General features: G+C 39.6%; 1 protein-coding gene across 2 annotated transcripts in view; it reads left to right on the top strand.

Moving 5' to 3' along the window:
- NOTCH2 (notch receptor 2) overlaps positions 1–18,631 on the top strand; it is a 184,552-nt gene that overhangs the window by 83,847 nt on the left and 82,074 nt on the right. Inside the window, exons 4-6 of one of the 2 annotated variants that reach the window (XM_060090371.1) lie at positions 2,304–2,639; positions 12,255–12,377; positions 12,529–12,782. In XM_060090371.1, the coding sequence (XP_059946354.1) occupies positions 2,304–2,639; positions 12,255–12,377; positions 12,529–12,605 (536 nt within the window). In that variant the 3' untranslated portion in view covers positions 12,606–12,782. Of the gene's footprint in view, positions 1–2,303; positions 2,640–12,254; positions 12,378–12,528; positions 12,783–18,631 lie in introns of those variants that run through there. The other variant, XM_060090369.1, reaches the window with a different exon arrangement.

Below are 18,631 nucleotides of genomic sequence, written 5' to 3'. Positions count from 1 at the left end.
TAGCTCACTATACCACCTCGTCAGACCATATGAGCTCACCTCACTCATAGATAAAGAAACAGAGGCAGGAAGTTAGTGCTTGTACAAAACATATATGGGAAACCAAGGTCAGAGACCTTCTTGTTTCAGTTGTAGGCAAATACTCTGATATACACAGTTGTCAAAAGTAACCATTTTTATCTGTTCTCCATTGTGGGTAAGTACCTCTCAGAAGAAAAAATAGGAAGAAAGATTGAGGTTCCTTCATTTTCTCTCTGCTTAGCACTCTGAGATATACATGCTGTACCCAAATTTTTATTGCACCTTTTCCCTTTGCTTTGATATTCCTGATAGGCAGAGAGCGCTTCTGTGTGCTCAAGTGTCACCTCTCTCTCTCTTTTAGAGAAGCTGTCATGACTATCATTTGCTTTTCTCTGGGGTCAAAGATTTGGATGTTTATCTAGACAACCAATTGGAGTACTAACAAATTCAGGGGGTTCTCATATCTTTAGTTTTGAGAAAAAGCTTAAACTAATGAAAACAAAAAACCACGTGAATACCAAATTTACTAGTAGCACGGGAGTATTTTTCTTCTCTCTCTTTCTACCTCAAAGAATCTGCTTTGATTCCTTCGAGTTATGCCTTGAGATTCAGTAATTTCTTCCTGCTTCTTTCTAGTACTTTTCTACCTGAGAGAGTCCACAAGAATTACCTTTCTAGACCTTTATTCTCATGACAGCTTCTAGTTATTTCCATATATAAGAAGCCAGAGAGTCTGTATCTCCTTCAAACACATCCAGCAATATTTTTGTCAAGACCACAATCAACAAAATGTTTCCCAGAATACGTGTGCACGTGTGTTGTGTTGAAGGGAAATAGAAATCATATTGACTTGTTTCTATCATCTAAGAGGTCTATTTAGTCATAATTTATTGTGGAAACTATCAATACATTTTATTCATTCAAAAGACATGATTTGTGAATTGGTACAGCCACTATGGAGAACGGTATGGAGGTTCCTTAAAAAACTACAAATAGAACTACCATATGACCCAGCAATCCCACTACTGGGCATATACCCTGAGAAAACCGTAATTCAAAAAGAGTCATGTACCAAAATGTTCATTGCAGCCCTATTTACAATAGCCAGGAGATGGAAACAACCTAAGTGTCCATCATCGGATGAATGGGTAAAGAAGATGTGGCACATATATACAATGGAATATTACTCAGCCATAAAAAGAAATGAAATTGAGCTATTTGTAGTGAGGTGGATGGACCTAGAGCCTGTCATACAGAGTGAAGTAAGTCAGAAAGAGAAAGACAAATACTGTATGCTGACACATATATATGGAATTTAAGAAAAAAAAATGTCATGAAGAACATAGGGGTAAGACAGGAATAAAGACACAGACCTACTAGAGAATGGACTTGAGGATATGGGGAGGGGGAAGGGTAAGCTGTGACAAAGTGAAAGAGTGGCATGGACATATATACACTACCAAACGTAAGGTAGATAGCTAGTGGGAAGCAGCCCCATAGCACAGGGAGATCAGCTCGGTGCTTTGTGACTGCCTGGAGGGGTGGGATAGGGAGGGTGGGAGGGAGACGAAAAAGGGAGGGGATATGGGAACATATGTATATGTATAACTGATTAAATTTGTTATAAAGCAAAAAAAAAAATAAAAAAATAAAAAAAAGAAATAAAAAAACCCCAAAAGACATGATTTGAGAGCCTACTACAGGGATCTGACCCCTGCCAGTGTGACAGGTGATATAAAAGGAAACAGCAAACTTGGGGTATATGTTTGCATGTGCAGGGGTGTGTGTGTGTGAGGGAGAGGGGGTGGGGATTTGGGGAGCTGAGGGGAGCATTAAGGATGACTTTACAGCAGTGGTGACTTATGAGTAGAGCTGTCAAGATAAGTTGAAGCCCATCAGGTAACCACGAAGGAAGATGGCCTTCCAAACAGAGGAGCAGCTTATGCAAAGACAAGGAGGTGTGAGACAGTAGGTGGATCCAGACCCTTCTGGATCCTGTGTTGCAGGGATTGATGTAGGCTTCCTGCGACTAACCTACAGTCCCTCCCCCTCCCATGTGACCCACTGAGTGTTTGTGTCTCAGCTGAGGGCCCTGGAGAGTGCCCCTGTCAGGTGAACTTGAGGAAGCTCTGATATGGGCTTCCTGTAAAATACAAAGAGCTTAGGGACTCTCCATGCAGAGGCTCCCTTATGTCACCCTTTGGGTGGGAGATGTGGGGTGGTGGGACGGGGCTGACCCTCATTTCTGTGGGCAGTACTGAGTTCTGTTATCTTTCCTCTAGGTAAACTGTGCCAATGGACTGATACCTGTCTGTCTCAGCCCTGTGCAAATGGCAGTACCTGTACCACTGTGGCCAACCAGTTCTCCTGCACATGCCTTGCAGGCTTCACAGGGCAGAAGTGTGCAAGTGATGTCAATGAGTGTGACGTTCCAGGACAGTGCCAGCACGGTGGCACCTGCCTCAACCTCCCGGGTTCCTATCAGTGCCAGTGCCCCCAGGGCTTCACAGGCCAGCACTGTGACAGTCCCTACGTGCCCTGTGCACCCTCCCCCTGTGTCAATGGAGGCACCTGCCGGCAGACTGGTGACTTCGCCTTTGAGTGCAACTGCCTTCCAGGTAAGGAGTCCCCCTAGTGTCCTGGGTTGGGGGATGCACCTCCAGCAGGAAGGAAGGGGATAGGTGTGGTTCAATTGTTCCTTTAAGAAGTATCCTTCCCAGGAGGGAAAAGGGGAAGTGAGAATTTTGTGTGGGGTGGTTTGCTGGTGAGAGAGGAGTTTTATGGGCCCATGTGGTCCGTAAACTGAGCAGGGGGTAATTTAACATGTCAGGGTTTATGATGATGAGTGGCTTGGAAATTTTTTATTGTCCTTTTTGGAGGAACAGTGAGAAATAAGGGACACAGAGCTCTGGGAAAACAATAGACAAGTCTATGGAATGGAAAGGAACACAATGAGAATTAGACATTGAAAAATGTGTATGTATGATTAATAAAATGCTTTAAACTGAATTGACAATAATAATAGATGATCAACTTTCCTATATGTTTCTACCTCTGATAGAATAATGGATTATTTTACTAGCTACCTAATTGTACCCACCTACCCTTCTGTGACTTTCACTGAGCTTCTGATCTTTAGAACCCTCTCCATGTAGTCTCTCTGACTTTGGGGTAGCCCTGCCCAGACTTGAAGTTGGAGAATTTTGGAACTGGGGTGGCAGTGGTGCTCTGTTAATCAGTGGACACTTTTTGATGAGCGCTGATAGATTATGTATGGCACAGCCATACATAACCCCAAGGTAGAAGCAAAAAGAGGAGCAGTGTATGGGAGCCTGGGGCCCAGTGTTCTGTAGGATGGAAAAAGGAGCCAGGCTGGCAGATTCACGGAACTCCTTATAAAAATGATGAGGAGGCTGAAAACCGAGAATTTTGATTGGGAACAGAACACAAGCAGCTGGAGCAGATGAATTACTAGGCAACAAAGATTCTGCTTTTTATACAAATAACCTTAGTGCAAAAACAAAAGAAGGAAAACTGTAGGGGGGAATAATGTGCTAAGTAAGCAGAATTGCCTCAAAAAGAAGTTGTTTTAGCCACTCTTTTGGAGTAGGAATCTTAGATTCTGGTGTTGTGGATATGGTTCACATATAATGGGATCGTTTGTTTTATCTTTTGGGGATTAAAGGTCATATGTTGGTCCTCGGGATAAAAGCAAATGGTAATTTATTCATTTCATTCAGTTAAAATTTACTGGCTGCCAGCTATGTTCTAGGCACGGTGCTGTGTGCTTGAGATACAGCAATACAAGACTGCCACATAATAGAAAAAGATACCATTTAACTCTAAGCCACAAGAACAAGCTATTTAATTGCATTGCTTTCAGTTTCTCTTTCAATGAAGAATAGATAATGCTGTCATTTTAGACACTAAATATTTATTTACCTAATATTACTGTCATCCACATTATCTTGTAGAAGGAATAACTAAAAGATATCTTTCTTCACTCCCGTTTTTGTTTGCATTTTAAGGGTTAAAAGAAGGAAATAGAAATGTAAACAATTTAATTTTGCACATTTTCTAATAGTCTAATATTCTAATAGCCTAAGTGGCTAGTAATTGAGGTTAGTGCAATTTATCGTTGAAGACTAAATGTGTTTTTTAGTTTCAAGAAAATTACTTTTAATAGTTGCCTAGAACAAGAGGTTGATTTGGCAGCAAAGTACTAACGGGAAGTTAGAGAAGTCAATAAAGGAAGTTTTTAGCAGGGAGAGAGTGATTATTCACTCCCATAGCCTCTGCATTGTTATCCATTAGCCACGATAACAACCTTAGGGAATTCTGAGAGTGTGTCCAGGAAAGGATCTGTCAAACCAGAATAGTATCTCCTCCTTGAGAAAGGAAATAACCAAGGATTCCACAGCTGAGAGGTTGCCAGGGCTAGTGGGATGGAGTAAGGAGATCCTGGCTGTCTCTTACACTCTCCTTATAGTTTAAAGCAAGACATTTTTTTACACACTGACAAAGTGTGTGCGTGTACGTGTGTGTTTGGGATCAGGAAGGGGGGTGCAGCGTTGGGGGCAGAAGATTTGGGAAAGAGTTTACTAACATGTATTTAATGCCTTTTATGAGTCAGGCACTGTGCCAGGTACTTCTGCTTCCATTAGCTCCATTACACAAAAACCTTGGGGATAGGTATTGTTTTTCTAGTTTCCCAGGTGAAGCAACTCAAGTTTGGAGATGTTAAGTGATTTACTCAAAGTTGCACAGCTGGCATGTGGTTAGGCTGAGTCCTGAAATCCAAGCAGGTTATTTCCAAAGCCTGTGCTTTGTACATCTTGTTCCATGACACTGTACTACTGCTCTTCCCCTGAAGGTGCTTTGAAATGTGTAAGACTTTTTGTTAAATGCTTAGAGGTGTTTGGGTTAAAAAAATGTAGGTTCATGTTAAAAGAAAAAGGAGATATTTCTAATTATGATCAGACAGTATTTGTTACATACATACATACATATCATGCAGATATTTAAAAACAGTTAAGTAGGCTAGTTCTTGCCTTTCAGGGTCGCGTGATCTAAAACAGATGATGTCAGCTTGGACCATGTATAGAAGGAAATTAAAAAAGAATTCAAAACAATAGATAATGCAGTAACACTGTGAATAAATATATATTTATACAATGTATAAGATTTTATGCTCATTGTTTTTATGTCCCAGGTGGAGTTTGCAAAGTATTAACTTTATTTCCACATGGGGAAATAATACCTGGAGATGATTTTCTTTTACAGAGTCCTTTTCATAGTGCAGTACCATTCTCCTTGTCCCTCCCCCATTGCCCTCCACACTGTCCAAGAGACTAAAATGTTACTTAAAATAATAATTACTGTCTCAATGTAAACAACACCATTATTTGAAGAGAATCATTATTTCAGTTCTAAAGGTGGGGAAACCAAGTCAGCCAGGGGCAAAGCAGCTTTCGTCCAGGTTCTGCAATTCTCAGATGGCTGCTTCCCACCACACTTCAAGTTTTTGCAGTTTTAACTGAGGCCTACCCTGATCACCCTATTTCAGGTTGTAACCATTCCCTTCCCCCTTCATTACTGACCCTGGTCTACTTTTTCTTTTCTTTTCTTTTCTTTTTTTTGTAACACTTGTCATCATCTTACTATATAATTTGTGCTATATAATTTACCTCATTATGTCTATTGTCTGTCTTTTCTAAATTCTGCTGCCTCTTCCCCTCTCCAAAGTGAAAGCTAGGATCTTTGTTTTTATTTAGTGATATGTCCCAAGCACCTAGAAACCATGCCAGGTATATAATAGGCACATACCTATTGATTGACAGATTGAGTTTAGTATAATATGGTAGTATTGAGAACGTAACTTTGGTCTTTTCATTTTCTTCCTGGTAACATGCACCCTAGACTTAGTCTAGCTTCTCCTTCTGTACTTGTTTATACTAGTACTGCGTAAAAAGAATTGGAGTTCTTTTCAACTCTGAAAGTCAGTGAACCCCACATAAGTTAGTGATTATTTTTGAATGGTTAAGATATAGTTCTTTTCCTGCAAAGGGCACTGTAGTTACTGAGTTGATTTTAGAATTATTTTAAGACTGATGGGGAGGGAATTAAAACTGCAAGAATGACTCATCCTGTGTAATAAAGAAAGAAGTGTTTCTCCATAGAGGGAAGAAAAAAGGAATATATTCAAGAGGGAACTGATAGAGTCAAACCAAGGAACTGTATTTCATCTTCTTGGATCAGCAACTGTTAATAATCCAGATCCTTATGAACTACCATTAGGTAAAGTTTTTAGCAGAAGCCCTGAGGAGGAGCACTCAACCAGAATAATTTTAACAAAAGAACAAAATAGAAAATAAATTCTTGAATCACTGATTCCCAATTTTTTGGGGTTAGTGGGGAGAGAATGAGTTAAACTGGTTTTATGTTTGTGATATTTTAAGAAGTAGCACAGGTAATCAGAAAGCAGTGGGTTGTTTGTATCTCCTGGCTGTACCTGTGAGTTCACAGTTGGATAGGACAGTCCCTGATGGACTTTCCTGTTTTCTTTCTCTCCTGTACCTCCTTATTCCTTTATGATTTTTAAACTTCATAAAAATCTGTCTGATCCATCCTGTCCAAACAAGGAAGGTTTATCCTTTGTAGATCACCTCTGTACACTACAGGCTGATTATATGTTATATCCCTATATCATTAAAATAAAGCTTAACCACATTTTGTGGCTTTTGTGTCTGCTCTGCAGTTGCTGAACTTAAAAACTGTTAGAAATAGTTCCCTCTTGCATTCTCATATGCACGGGCAGGTGATGTTCTCTTGGGTATTATACTAATCATATTCTGGCAGGTTTCACTGGAGCAGATGCAGAAATTGTCGTCCCGTTTTGCAGGGCACATTATTTTAGCTCCTCTAACCTGGGCCCTGTATCTAGTTTTACCTGATGTTCCTGGAAGTTTTGCCTGTTCTGCCATGCTTGGCAGTTTTCCCTGTGCTACCTCCTCAGCCTTCTGTCACTTACCCCCCCCCCCCCTGCCTTTTTATACAGAACTTATTCCTTATGATGTGTCACAGGCACCTACTTCACTGAAATGCCTTCCATATTCCCTACCCCGTGGGGACGAGAAACCTTCTGAGGTCTTTCGCAACCTGTATACATCTAGAACAGCACTTATCAAACTGACTGTTCATCCTTGCGAGTAGACACCCTCATCTTAATCCCGCCCCCCAGTATTCAGCTTACTGCCTGGCACAAAATTGAGTCTTAATGAATATTTGACAAATGAATGAATTGAATGTGATAGAGAAGAGAATTCCTATATTCTATAATTTAAAAAAAATGCTCTGAATTTCTTTCTTTTCAACCCCTTGATTCATTTCTCTGACTTCTTTGGAGGTAAAGTTAGAAAGGGAAGTGGAGATGATTTGGGAGCTACAGAGGGAGGCAGGTAGGAGCAGCCACCTGGGTGGGTGGTGGGACAGGCATCCAGGGGCCAGTCATGGGGTCGGTGAGCTCATTGGGGCCCATTCAGAGGACGGATGCAGTGTGCCGAGGAAACCAGTGGGACAGAGGTGGGGCCCGCTTGCTCTTGTGACAGGTTTCTTCCCAGAGGCGGGGGAGAAGGTAGCACGTAGCTGTTTACTTTTGTGCCTTTGTCCAGTTCCAGGCATCCCTGGGTTTTCCTCACTCTTTCATCCCTGTGCACAGAAGCTCTTCCTGAGGACCTTCAGCCTGGCCTGGGAGAATCCTGGTTGTGTCATCTCAGCTTCCCCTTTCTGCTGTCTTCTTTGGGCCTCTGTACCAAGACTTTCCACCCTCACACCTCCCCGGGGCTGAAAATGGAAAGATATGGAAGCTCTCTTGAGAGATGCTGTTCTCTGTGTGGGATGACAAGTTCGAAAGACACTTTTCTGCTCCCCACCCTCACTGTCATCATTTATCAGTTACGTGGCCCATGGTTTTATAACAGCACAGTCTTAAAATGTTCCTTCTGAGTTTAATTTCTTTCTTTTTGGCCTTTTAAGGATGTGAATTGGCTTTAAGCAGTGGACTCCTTTTAGTACAGTCATGTGAGCCTTTCTGTAAGTCTTTTACACCCATCCCACCCACAGGTCTGGAGACTTGTCTGTTTCCCTTTCCCTTAAAACCTTAAAACATTTTTAAGAAGTGATTCCACTATAACTTATTCATTTAAGCCTTACCCTCCCTCCCTACTCCCCTCGCCCTTAGGTAGACTTTCTTATAAGAATTTGCTAGCTATTTCCACAAAGAGTGCTGTAACTCTATTTTTAAAGCATAAATCCTGTCTTAACTTTGGAGGATAACTGATTTGGTTAGGGTTTTCTCAGACATGGGAACTTTTGACCCAAGATCAGTTTTTCAGATTAATAAAAGGGAACTCTGGGGTCCCAGAGATCATACTGATTGAAACTGAATAAAATTTCTAGTTGAGTACTGACTACTAGGCATTTAAACTTGGGTAGGTCAGCCTCGTGGCCTTTACCTTCATCTGTAACTTAGAAGGATCAGAGTAGATAATCTCTCAGGGATGCTCTGATCCCATTGATATATAATATTGGGTTGGCCAGAAAGTTCATTTGGGTTTTTCTGTAACATCTTATGGCAAAACCCAAGGGAACCTTTTGGCCAAGCCAATTGTATTAACTAATATGTGTAAAACACTTCCTGTGCATCAGGCATTATTTTAAGTGCTTTTCCTTCTAATATAACAGCTTTATTGAGATATAATTTGCACACCATGTAATTTTCTCTTTTAAAGTGTACAATTCAGTGGTTTTTAGGATATTTACAGATATATGTAACCACCACCACAATAAATTTTAGCTCATTTTTATCACTTCAAAAGAAACTTAGTATTCATTAGCAGTCATTCCCTAACCTCCCCCTAACTCCCTCCCAGCACTAGGCAATTCCTAATCTACTTTCTCTATAGAGCTGCCTATTCTGGACATTTCATATAAATGGGAACACACAGTATGTGGTCATTCGTGATTGGCTTCTTTCACTTAATGTTTTCAAAATTCATCTGTGTTGCAGGAGGTATCAGTACTTCATTCCTTTTTATGGCTGAATCATATTCCATTGTATGGATTTACCACTTTGTATCAATATTTATCCATTCACCAGGGAATTGACATTTGGGCTGCTTCCACTTTTTTTGGCTGTTTTAAATAATGCTGCTGTGAACATTCTTGTACAAGTTTTTGAGTGGACATATGTTTTCATTTCTTTTGGATATATACTTATGAGAGGAATTGCTGGGTGATATGGTAACTCTAGTCTCTTCGTGACTGCCACACTATATCCCATAGTGGCTGCACTATTTTACATTACAACCAGCAGTGTATGAGGATTCCCAATTTCTCCATATCCTTACCAACACTTGTTATCTGTCTTTTTAATTATAGCCATCCTAGTGGGTGTGAAGTGATAGCTTATCATGGTTGTGATTTGCATTTCCTTCATGGCTGGTGTTGAGCATCGTTTCATGTGCTTATTGGCCATTTATATATCTTCTTTGGAGAAATGTCTATTTAGATTTTCTATCCATTTTTTATAACTGGGCTATTTGTATTATTATATTATATATATTGTATTTTAATTTTTGTTGTAAGAATTCTTTATATAACCTAGATATAATTCTCCTAACAGATACATGATTTGCAAGTATTTTCTCCCATTCTCTGGGCTGTCTTTTTACTTTCTTTATGCTATCCTTTGAAGCCCAAATGTTTTTAATTTTGAGGAATTCCAAACTCAATGTTTTCTTTTGTTGCTTGTGCTTTTGGTCATATTTAAGAAATCTCTGCTTAGCCCACATCACAGAGATTTACTCCTATGTTTTATTCTAAGGGTCTTGTAATTTTAACTCTTACATTTTGAGTTCATTTTTGTATATGGGATGAGGAAGGGGTCCAACTTTATTCTTTTGCATCTAGATATTCAGTTGTTCCAACACAATTTACTGAATTAAGTGTTTTTTATATCTGACTCATTTAATCTTTAAAACAACCTTTCAGGTAGGTCCTGTTAATTACCCCAGAGAGGAAAGAAAGTTTAAGTATCTTGCCCGTGTTCACTGAGCTACTGCATGGCAAGGGTGAGAATTGAATCTAGGCAGTTTGGCCCCAGAGGCCATGCTTCAACCATGAATTAACTCCTTCACCTACTTGTTTTCTTACCTACCTACATAGTGACAGGTAAGAACTAAAATAGTTAGTCAGTCATAAAAAGAAGACATTTTATTTCTTATATATTGTGGTTATGTTGAAATGCTTCTGCTTTCTTAATTTGTCTGTGGTTGGTGAATTCAGTTGGTTGTAGCACTGGCAAATATAAATTCAAGGTCACAGTTTCAAGTCCTTATAATTTGGCTACAAAGTCTTCATCACCTCCTTGACACCCTAGTCAACCATATTTAGTCACCAGGGAGATCAAGTTAGGGGGAGGATGACCAATAGCAGTTCTGGAACACCACCAGACCACACAGGTTCTAACAGCGGTGGGCCAGGACCCCTTATTTCCCTCCTACACTCTAAAACTATCTTTGACTTTTCTGAAGAATGTTTCCATTTAAGAGCACTAGGCTAGAAACAGAGACCTCAGTTATTGTTCAGGGACTGTACTTTCTGGATCTGTAGATTTGCCCTCACTTTATCATAATTATGGGTGGGCTTAAACAATTCAACATTTACTGACTCATTAGTCCATTTGTAAGACTTTCATGTGATTAAACAGATACAGGAGTAATATGATTAATCTTTTAAAAAATCTGAGTCTATAAAATTTTTCATAGCCTTTCTCAAGCTTACTTAATGACTCATCGGCTTGAATGGACTGAGTACCAAACACCTAGAGAAACAGGATTCTCTTCAGTCAAGCTCTCAGTTATCTCCATCTTCTACAAAGTGATTTCCTTTGCTCTCTGGGTAATTTTTTTGGTTACTTGGTTCATACTTATTTACATGACCGCTACTGTATTCAGAGAAACCAGCCATGTTCCAGTGTAACAGAGCAGATGTAGAATACCGCAGTAGCTTGTGGTAAGGAATGAATAAATTGCAAGGTGTGATTGATGTCTGTCCCACTCACCAGACTGTAATGCCCCCAAAGCAGGGACTCTTTCTTTTACTCACCTATACCAGTGCCTAGTATAAGACCCAATAAGTGTTTTGAGTAAGAGCGAGAAACTTAAGGGACATTTTGAAGAGGGCAAATACTTAGTCACATGTATTTCAAATAAGATGATGATCAGTGAACTTTCTCTCTTGTTTTAAAGCTGGTAGTCTTCTATTTTAATAGCTAAGAGATTTGGTAGCAAGGAGAGAGAAAGAAAGAAAAAAATGGATAAATTATAGAGGAACATTCTATGGGCAGTTAGGGTGAAGTTTGGTGTGCTAGTTTCATTTATCATGAAAGGGAGAAATCAAGTGGAAGGAGGCAATGCTGTGAATGTGAAGAGGAGGATGAAGAATTTGAAGGGTTGGTTAGTTAGTAATACTAGTTAGCAAGTTTAGTTAGTAATAATGCCACCCCATATTCAGATAGCTTTTTATATTTATTTCTACCTTACTCATGATGTGGCACTTATAACAACCTAGAAAGGCAGGCTGGGCAGGTGCAGTCAGCCTCATTTTACAGATGAGGAAGCTACTTCAGAGTTTGTAATTTACCATGTATTAAATAGCTTATAAGCAGTGAGGTTGGAACTTGACCCATATCTTCAGACTTTTAAGTTCAATATTTTTTCTTATGTCCCCCCCCACCACGCTGATTTTCCCAAGGGGGAAAAAAAGGAATTTAAATTTAATTAGGTAATCTTTTATCTGTTCTTCCCATTAATCTAGCATGGAGCTGGGGAAAATCTAATACCCTTTTTTTTAGAACAAGTAAATAGCTGTTCTGAGTAGACATTTATCTTCACTGGGATTTTATTTCATGAAAACACTTTGAAATACTTGTGAGGTAACTATGAAGGCATGCCATTGGCATAATGAGTCATTTTAAGTGTCTAACTATGCTTGAGGCAAGAGAAGACAGAAGATTGGGGGATTTTTGTATGGTGAGTCTTGGGTTGACCAGCTGCTGGCTATTGAATTGAAATAATGAAGTCAGTCTGTTCTGATGACCATACCCTGCAGAGAAGAGCAGATCACACCATCTGTGTGAGAATTTATCATTTTCTCCGTTCTTGTCTTACTAGGTTTTGAAGGGGTCACCTGCGAGCGGAATATTGATGACTGTCCTAATCACAAGTGTCAGAATGGAGGGGTTTGTGTGGATGGGGTAAACACTTACAACTGCCGCTGCCCCCCTCAGTGGACAGGTATGTACGGTGTGACAAATCAGTCAGAATGGGGCATAGGTTGGTAACCAGAGGCAGTCTGTTATTGAAGTGGGCATCTTTTACATGGGTCTCTGTGCTACATCATTGGGTATAGTGCTAACCTCATATGTCCCCCCATGTTCACTTAAAGGAAGAAATATTTTCACGGGTATTTATTGGGCAGCTGATGTGAGCTCAGCACCATGCCAGGTGCTGTGGGAGAGATGAGAAAGAACATTGAAAGACTCTGACGTTATTATCTGGTAAAACAGCACATTGCCTGGAACATAGTAGTTGCTTATTAAATATTTGAGAGGAACATACTTAAACGCAAAAATATAAATGTTCTTACCATATACACACAAAAAATGGTAACTGTGTGAAGTAATGGATGTTAACTGATCTTATCATGGTAATCATTTCATAATACATATGTATATCAAATCATGTTGTACTCCTTAAACTTACACAAATGTTATGTTAAATATAGCTCAATAAAGCTGGAAAAGAAGAAGCTACAACTTGTCAAGTTTTGGTGTAGTATCAAAGAATATTCATAATTACATGAAAAGGTTATTAAAATGCTCTTCCTTCTTCCAACTGAAAAAAAAAGAAAATAAATTATGCAGGCTGCGAGAGTTCAGAGCTTATTGTTTGTTCACAGACAGAAATCTATCTCATCTTATTGTCATGTCCTATAGTTATGTAAAGGGTTGGGCAGGTCCTCTTGATGACATTATTTTTACAACACCCATCTCCATTGCTATTTTTTCCTTTTTTGTATCCCTTTTTGCACACAGATTTTTCTGCCTCTGACATTAGAAGAGTAGTCTTGCTTAAATTTACAACCTCTTGGAAGTTTCTAATGTTGTCTTAAGCAGATTTTCCTTTTATTTTTGAAATTGAGTTTATGCAGACATTTGGTTCCAATTTCTGTTTATATCTGTTTATCTAACTGAAAGTGGAGACAAGTAAGAACTGATTAAGTGATTAAAACTGAGCCTTTTTGAGAGAAGTTGATTGATTTAATGTGGAAACCCAAGAACAAGTTAATGTTATAAGGAAGAAACTCCAGTACCAGTGAAGGATTGTGCCCAGCAAAGAAGTCTTGAAATTGGATTGCTGTTGTTACTACCTGGTATTCCTTAGAGTCTCCGAATTGCCTTCCCTCATCTGCAGCAGCTAATTATTTAGAGTACTCTTTAGGGCTGTAGACTTAGGAATAGAAAAAGATTAAAAGGGTTTAAAACTTCAATAATACGATTTCCTGGAAGGGCACACATTTCTGCTTTTAATCCCCAAACTGTCTTTTTTTTTTTTTTTTTTTTTTTAAGATACTTTCCCACTGGGTTTCCCTAAAATTGGACTTCCCCTAGAATTTCTTCTTGATTTGTTGATCCTAGGACTTTTCTCCCAACCCTCTGCTCTTTCTGTCTTAGTCTCTCTTCTTTTTAGCTTTTGCCATTTCTCTGTTGATTTTTTTCATAGGCCATTTTTTTTTCCAACTTAAAAAGATTACTGTAAAGTTTAATTATATGACAAATAGTAACTGGAAAGATTTGAATTTTTCTCTTTTTAATGATCCTCACAGTGGTATTGGTCAGGATGAGATACTTGTTAGGAACTTGACCCCATTCTAATCTCACCCTTGCCCTGTGGGAGAGAGTGGCTCTGTGTGGTACCAAGTCTCCTGATGCCAATGAAGATTAAATGATAATTGTGATTTCACTACTGATTTTTCTTTGATAGCACACTCAGTTTCCTGCTTTGATATTAATTAGGAAGGTCCAATCTTGGGGGAAAGTTTCCCAGTGAAATGGTATTTTACCAAAATTTCTTACCCCAGGGTGTTTAGTAAATACCTTTTTTCTATGAAAGCCCTTTGAAGATGTTTCATTTTCCATGTGCTTTTGTATTTTTTCTAGAGGGGATGGCAGAAAATGATAGATAAGTTCAATGTGTCAGTATTTATTTCTTTTGATCTGCTGTCATTTAAAATACCCTCAGTCTTTGGTTTCCCACCACAGGTTTCCTTCTTCTTTTTCACTGATGCCAATCTTTGACTTCCAGTGACAGCCTTGTTTTTTTTTACTGTCCCGATGACCAACAGAATAAAGTCCAAGGTCCTTCCTTCATTATGTGAAGTCCTCCCTGGCCTCAGCCCCATCTGCTTCTTCAGCAATGAGAACGGCTTCCTGTATCAGCCATGCCCTATGTCCTTGTTCACACCATTTCTTTTCTCTGGATTTCCCTTCTCCTCTCCTCTCCCTATAGTCCTCACCATTTTTGCCTGCCTGGCTCAGATCAAGTGGGTACCACCTTCAGGAAGCCCCCCCGTGCCCTCTCTCTAGGCTGAGCTAAGTGTTACCCTCTGGGCTCCCTTACTACCCCATACATTCCTCTGTGATAATGCTCACCACATTACTATTAGCATTATTATGTGCTTGAGGTGAGGGAATGGGGTCACTGAACTGTTGATGACGTCAGTTACCAGAGCGCTTCACAGACCTTTGTTGTCAGTAGCATATAGCTGAGATGTTCCTGACCCCAGCCCCAACCTCATTCTGAGAAGAATAGAAAGAAAATTTTGGGTTGTAGTGTTCCTATTGATATTGACATTAGAGCTGAAAATAAAGTCACATTAGTATTTTCTGCCTTATACAAATTAAAGAAATGAATGGGGCTGGGAGCTGAGAGTTAACTAATATTTATTAGCACCCAAATAATGAGCTAATTACAGTGTTTTATTTTATGTAATCTTCGCAATAACTGTATGAGGGGTAGAGTTTTTTTTTTTTTTTTTTTTTTGCGGTACCCGGGCCTCTCACTGTTGTGGCCTCTCCCGTTGTGGAGCACAGGCTCTGGACGCGCAGGCTCAGTGGCCATGGACACGGGCCTAGCCGCTCCGCGGCATTTGGGATCTTCCCAGACTGGGGTAGGAACCCAGGCACGAACCCGTGTCCCCTGCATCAGCAGGCGGACTCTCAACCACAGCGCCACCAGGGAAGCCCGAGGTTTTTTTTTTAATATTACTTTTACAGATGATAATGGATATTCAGAAGGGTTAAACAATTTACTCAAGGCACATAGTGGGTGGATTAGGGTTTGAATCTAGGCTTGTTGAACTACAAGTCTGTGCTCAAATCTGTGGTCTTTTTTTATACAAATTGACTCTATGGGTTATTTAAAAAATTTTTTTTATTTATTAAGGACTGAGTATTTTTTAGCAGATTGAATGTTCAATTTATAGTTTTATTATTTTAGGATATGGTGACTTATTCTTTGTGTGTGTGTGTGTGTGTGTGTGTGTGTGTGTGTGTGTGTGTGTTCGTTCGTGTTCCTGGTTACTTTGAGATTAGAAGTTAATATTAAGTAAGTGTTTTATATTCACTCTGGTGGTTTTTTCACTATACCTAAGAGCCTCATTGCAACTTTGTTCAGAATTCCCTTTACAATTTTCAGCTGCAGAGTTGAAGCATTCGAAGGATGAACTGTTTGGTCTGGCTGTTAACAAAATAGAGAAGGAAGGGTTTGAGCAGGCTACTAGGAGAGGAAATGAAGTTGCCAGCTATCTGAAAAAAAATGGGTGGGATTATATAGCTAAAAAAACCTAGGTATCAATTTGCAGTAAATGGAGGTTTGGGAATTGGCCACATTTTTAATGAGAAGAGCCTGATAGGTACCATGTTGTTTTCCAAGTACACCTACGTAGAAGGCTTGATCTTTTGTAGCAAGTTCTGGGCTTCAAGATGACCAGAAATTTTTTCCAAGTCTATTCACGGTTTGATTTGGGATAAATGAGTCGGCTTTCCTTTCTTCGGAAGGTTTTATTTGCTGTTCACAGAACTGATACCTCTTATTGGGAGAATAATGGTGCAGTAAAAAACTTTTTGAGCTTTTCATTTATTTAGCAAACAGTTATCATGTAAAGCATTTTAGGTCCATGACGTTTGATATGGTAGCCACTAGCCACATCTTGCTCTCGAGCATCTGATATGTGACTGGTCCGAACTGAGATGCGCCTCAACTGTAAAATACCTGATTTTGAAGACTCAGTATGAAAAAAATGTAAAATGTCTCACTAATAATGTTTTAAATATTGATTAGATGATAAAGTGATAATGTATTGAATACATCGAGTTAAATAAAATATATTAATTTCACCAGTTTCTTTTTCCTTTTTTAAAGTGCTATCAGAGAATTTTAAGTGACATCTGTATCTCTCATGATAGTTCTATTGGATAACACTACTTTTTTATTTTTTATTTTTATAACATCTTTATTGGAGTATAATTGCTTTACAATGGTGTGTTAGTTTCTGCTTTATAACAAAGTGAATCAGCTATACATATACATATATCCCATATCTCCTCCCTCTTGCATCTCCCTCCCTCCCACCCTCCCTATCCCACCCCTCTAGGTGGTCAAAAAGCACCAAGCTGATCTCCCTGTGCTATGCGGCTGCTTCCCACTAGGTATCTATTTTACATTTGGTAGTGTATATATGTCCATGCCACTCTCTCACTTTGTCCCAGCTTAACCTTCCCCCTCCCCATGTCCACAAGTCCATTATCTACATCTGCGTCTTTATTCCTGTCCTACCCCTAGGTTCTTCAGAACCTTTTTTTTTTTTTTTAGATTCCACATATATGTGTTAACATACGTTATTTATTTTTCTCTTTCTGATTTACTTCACTCTGTATGACAGTCTCTATGTCCATCCACCTCGCTACAAATAACTCCATTTCATTTCTTTTTATGGCTAATATTCCATTGTATATATGTGCCACATCTTTATCCATTCATCTGTCGATGGACACTCAGGTTGCTTCCATGTCCTGGCTATTGTAAATAGTGCTGTAATGAACACTGTGGTACATGACTTTTTTTGAATTATGGTTTTCTCAGGGTATATGCCCAGAAGTGGGATTGCTGGGTCATATGGTAGTTCTATTTTTAGTGTTTTAAGGAACCTCCATACTGTTCTCCATCGTGGCTCTATCAATTTACATTCCCAACAACAGTGCAACAGGGTTCCCTTTTCTCCACACCCTCTCCAGCATTTATTGTTTGTAGATTTTTTGATGATGGCCATTCTGACTGGTGTGAGGTGATACCTCATTGTAGTTTTTTTTTGTTTGTTTGTTTGTTTTTGCAGTATGCGAGCCTCTCACTGCTGTGGCCTCTCCTGTTGTGGAGCACAGGCTCCAGACGCGCAGGCCCAGCGGCCATGGCTCACAGGCCCAGCCGCTCCTCAGCATATGGGATCTTCCCGGACCGGGGCACGAACCCGTGTCCCCTGCATCGGCAGGCAGACTCTCAACCATTGCGCCACCAGGGAAGCCCCCCTCATTGTAGTTTTGATTTGCATTTCTCTAATGATTAGTGATGTTGAGCATCCTTTCTTGTGTTTGTTGGCCATCTATATATCTTCTTTGGAGAAATGTCTATTTAGGTCTTCTGCCCATTTTTGGATTGGGTTGTTTGTTTTTTTGATATTGAGCTGCATGAGCTCTTCGTATATTTTGGAGATTAATCCCTTGTCAGTTGCTTCATTTGCAAATATTTTCTCCCATTCTCAGGGTTGTCTTTTCATCTTGTTTATGTTTTCCTTTGCTGTACAAAAGCTTTGAAGTTTCATTAGGTCCCATTTGTTTATTTTTGTTTTTATTTCCATTTCTCTAGGAGGTGGGTCAAAAGGATCTTGCTGTGATTTATGTCATAGAGTGGACAACCCTACTTTAGATGCAAAAATGTACTGTATAGAAGCATCCTCTTTGATTCTGGGTAGTAGAGGGCTGGACGTGCAGCTATCCTGGAGGTGCCCTTGTATTGGCCTCACTAGAGGAAATTATGTTGACCTTGTTCTTGTGTGGTTTCCACATCAGTTGTGGACAGAACTGTGCCCTAGCCCAGTGCAGAGTGGTTTTACCTGACATGGTTGTCTAGAATAGTACTAATTTGTGCCTTCAAAGGCTACCGCTCTTCTGGACAAACTAAAGCCCAGGTGGAAGAACGAAATTGGTGTTGGGAGTTGGGCAAATGGTTTACTTTTTTAATAGGAATCTTGTTATAGAGATAAGTCGGTAGTTGGATGTTCCTTTAGGATATGTATGTATACCTAAGGATTTGAGGAAGCCTGAGCACAAACATCTTGACTATTACTGTATTTGGCTCCAAGCCATCTTATGAGAGAAGGTCTGCTCTGGCAGATATCCACTTAAGAAAAAAAGTTATAAAAGGTCCCCAAATTA

The sequence above is a fragment of the Mesoplodon densirostris genome, chromosome 2, assembly GCF_025265405.1.
Source record: "Mesoplodon densirostris isolate mMesDen1 chromosome 2, mMesDen1 primary haplotype, whole genome shotgun sequence".
NCBI lineage: Eukaryota > Metazoa > Chordata > Mammalia > Artiodactyla > Ziphiidae > Mesoplodon > Mesoplodon densirostris.
The sequence above is the reverse complement of the archived record's forward strand: the minus strand, read 5'-3'. Positions and strand labels throughout refer to the sequence as shown.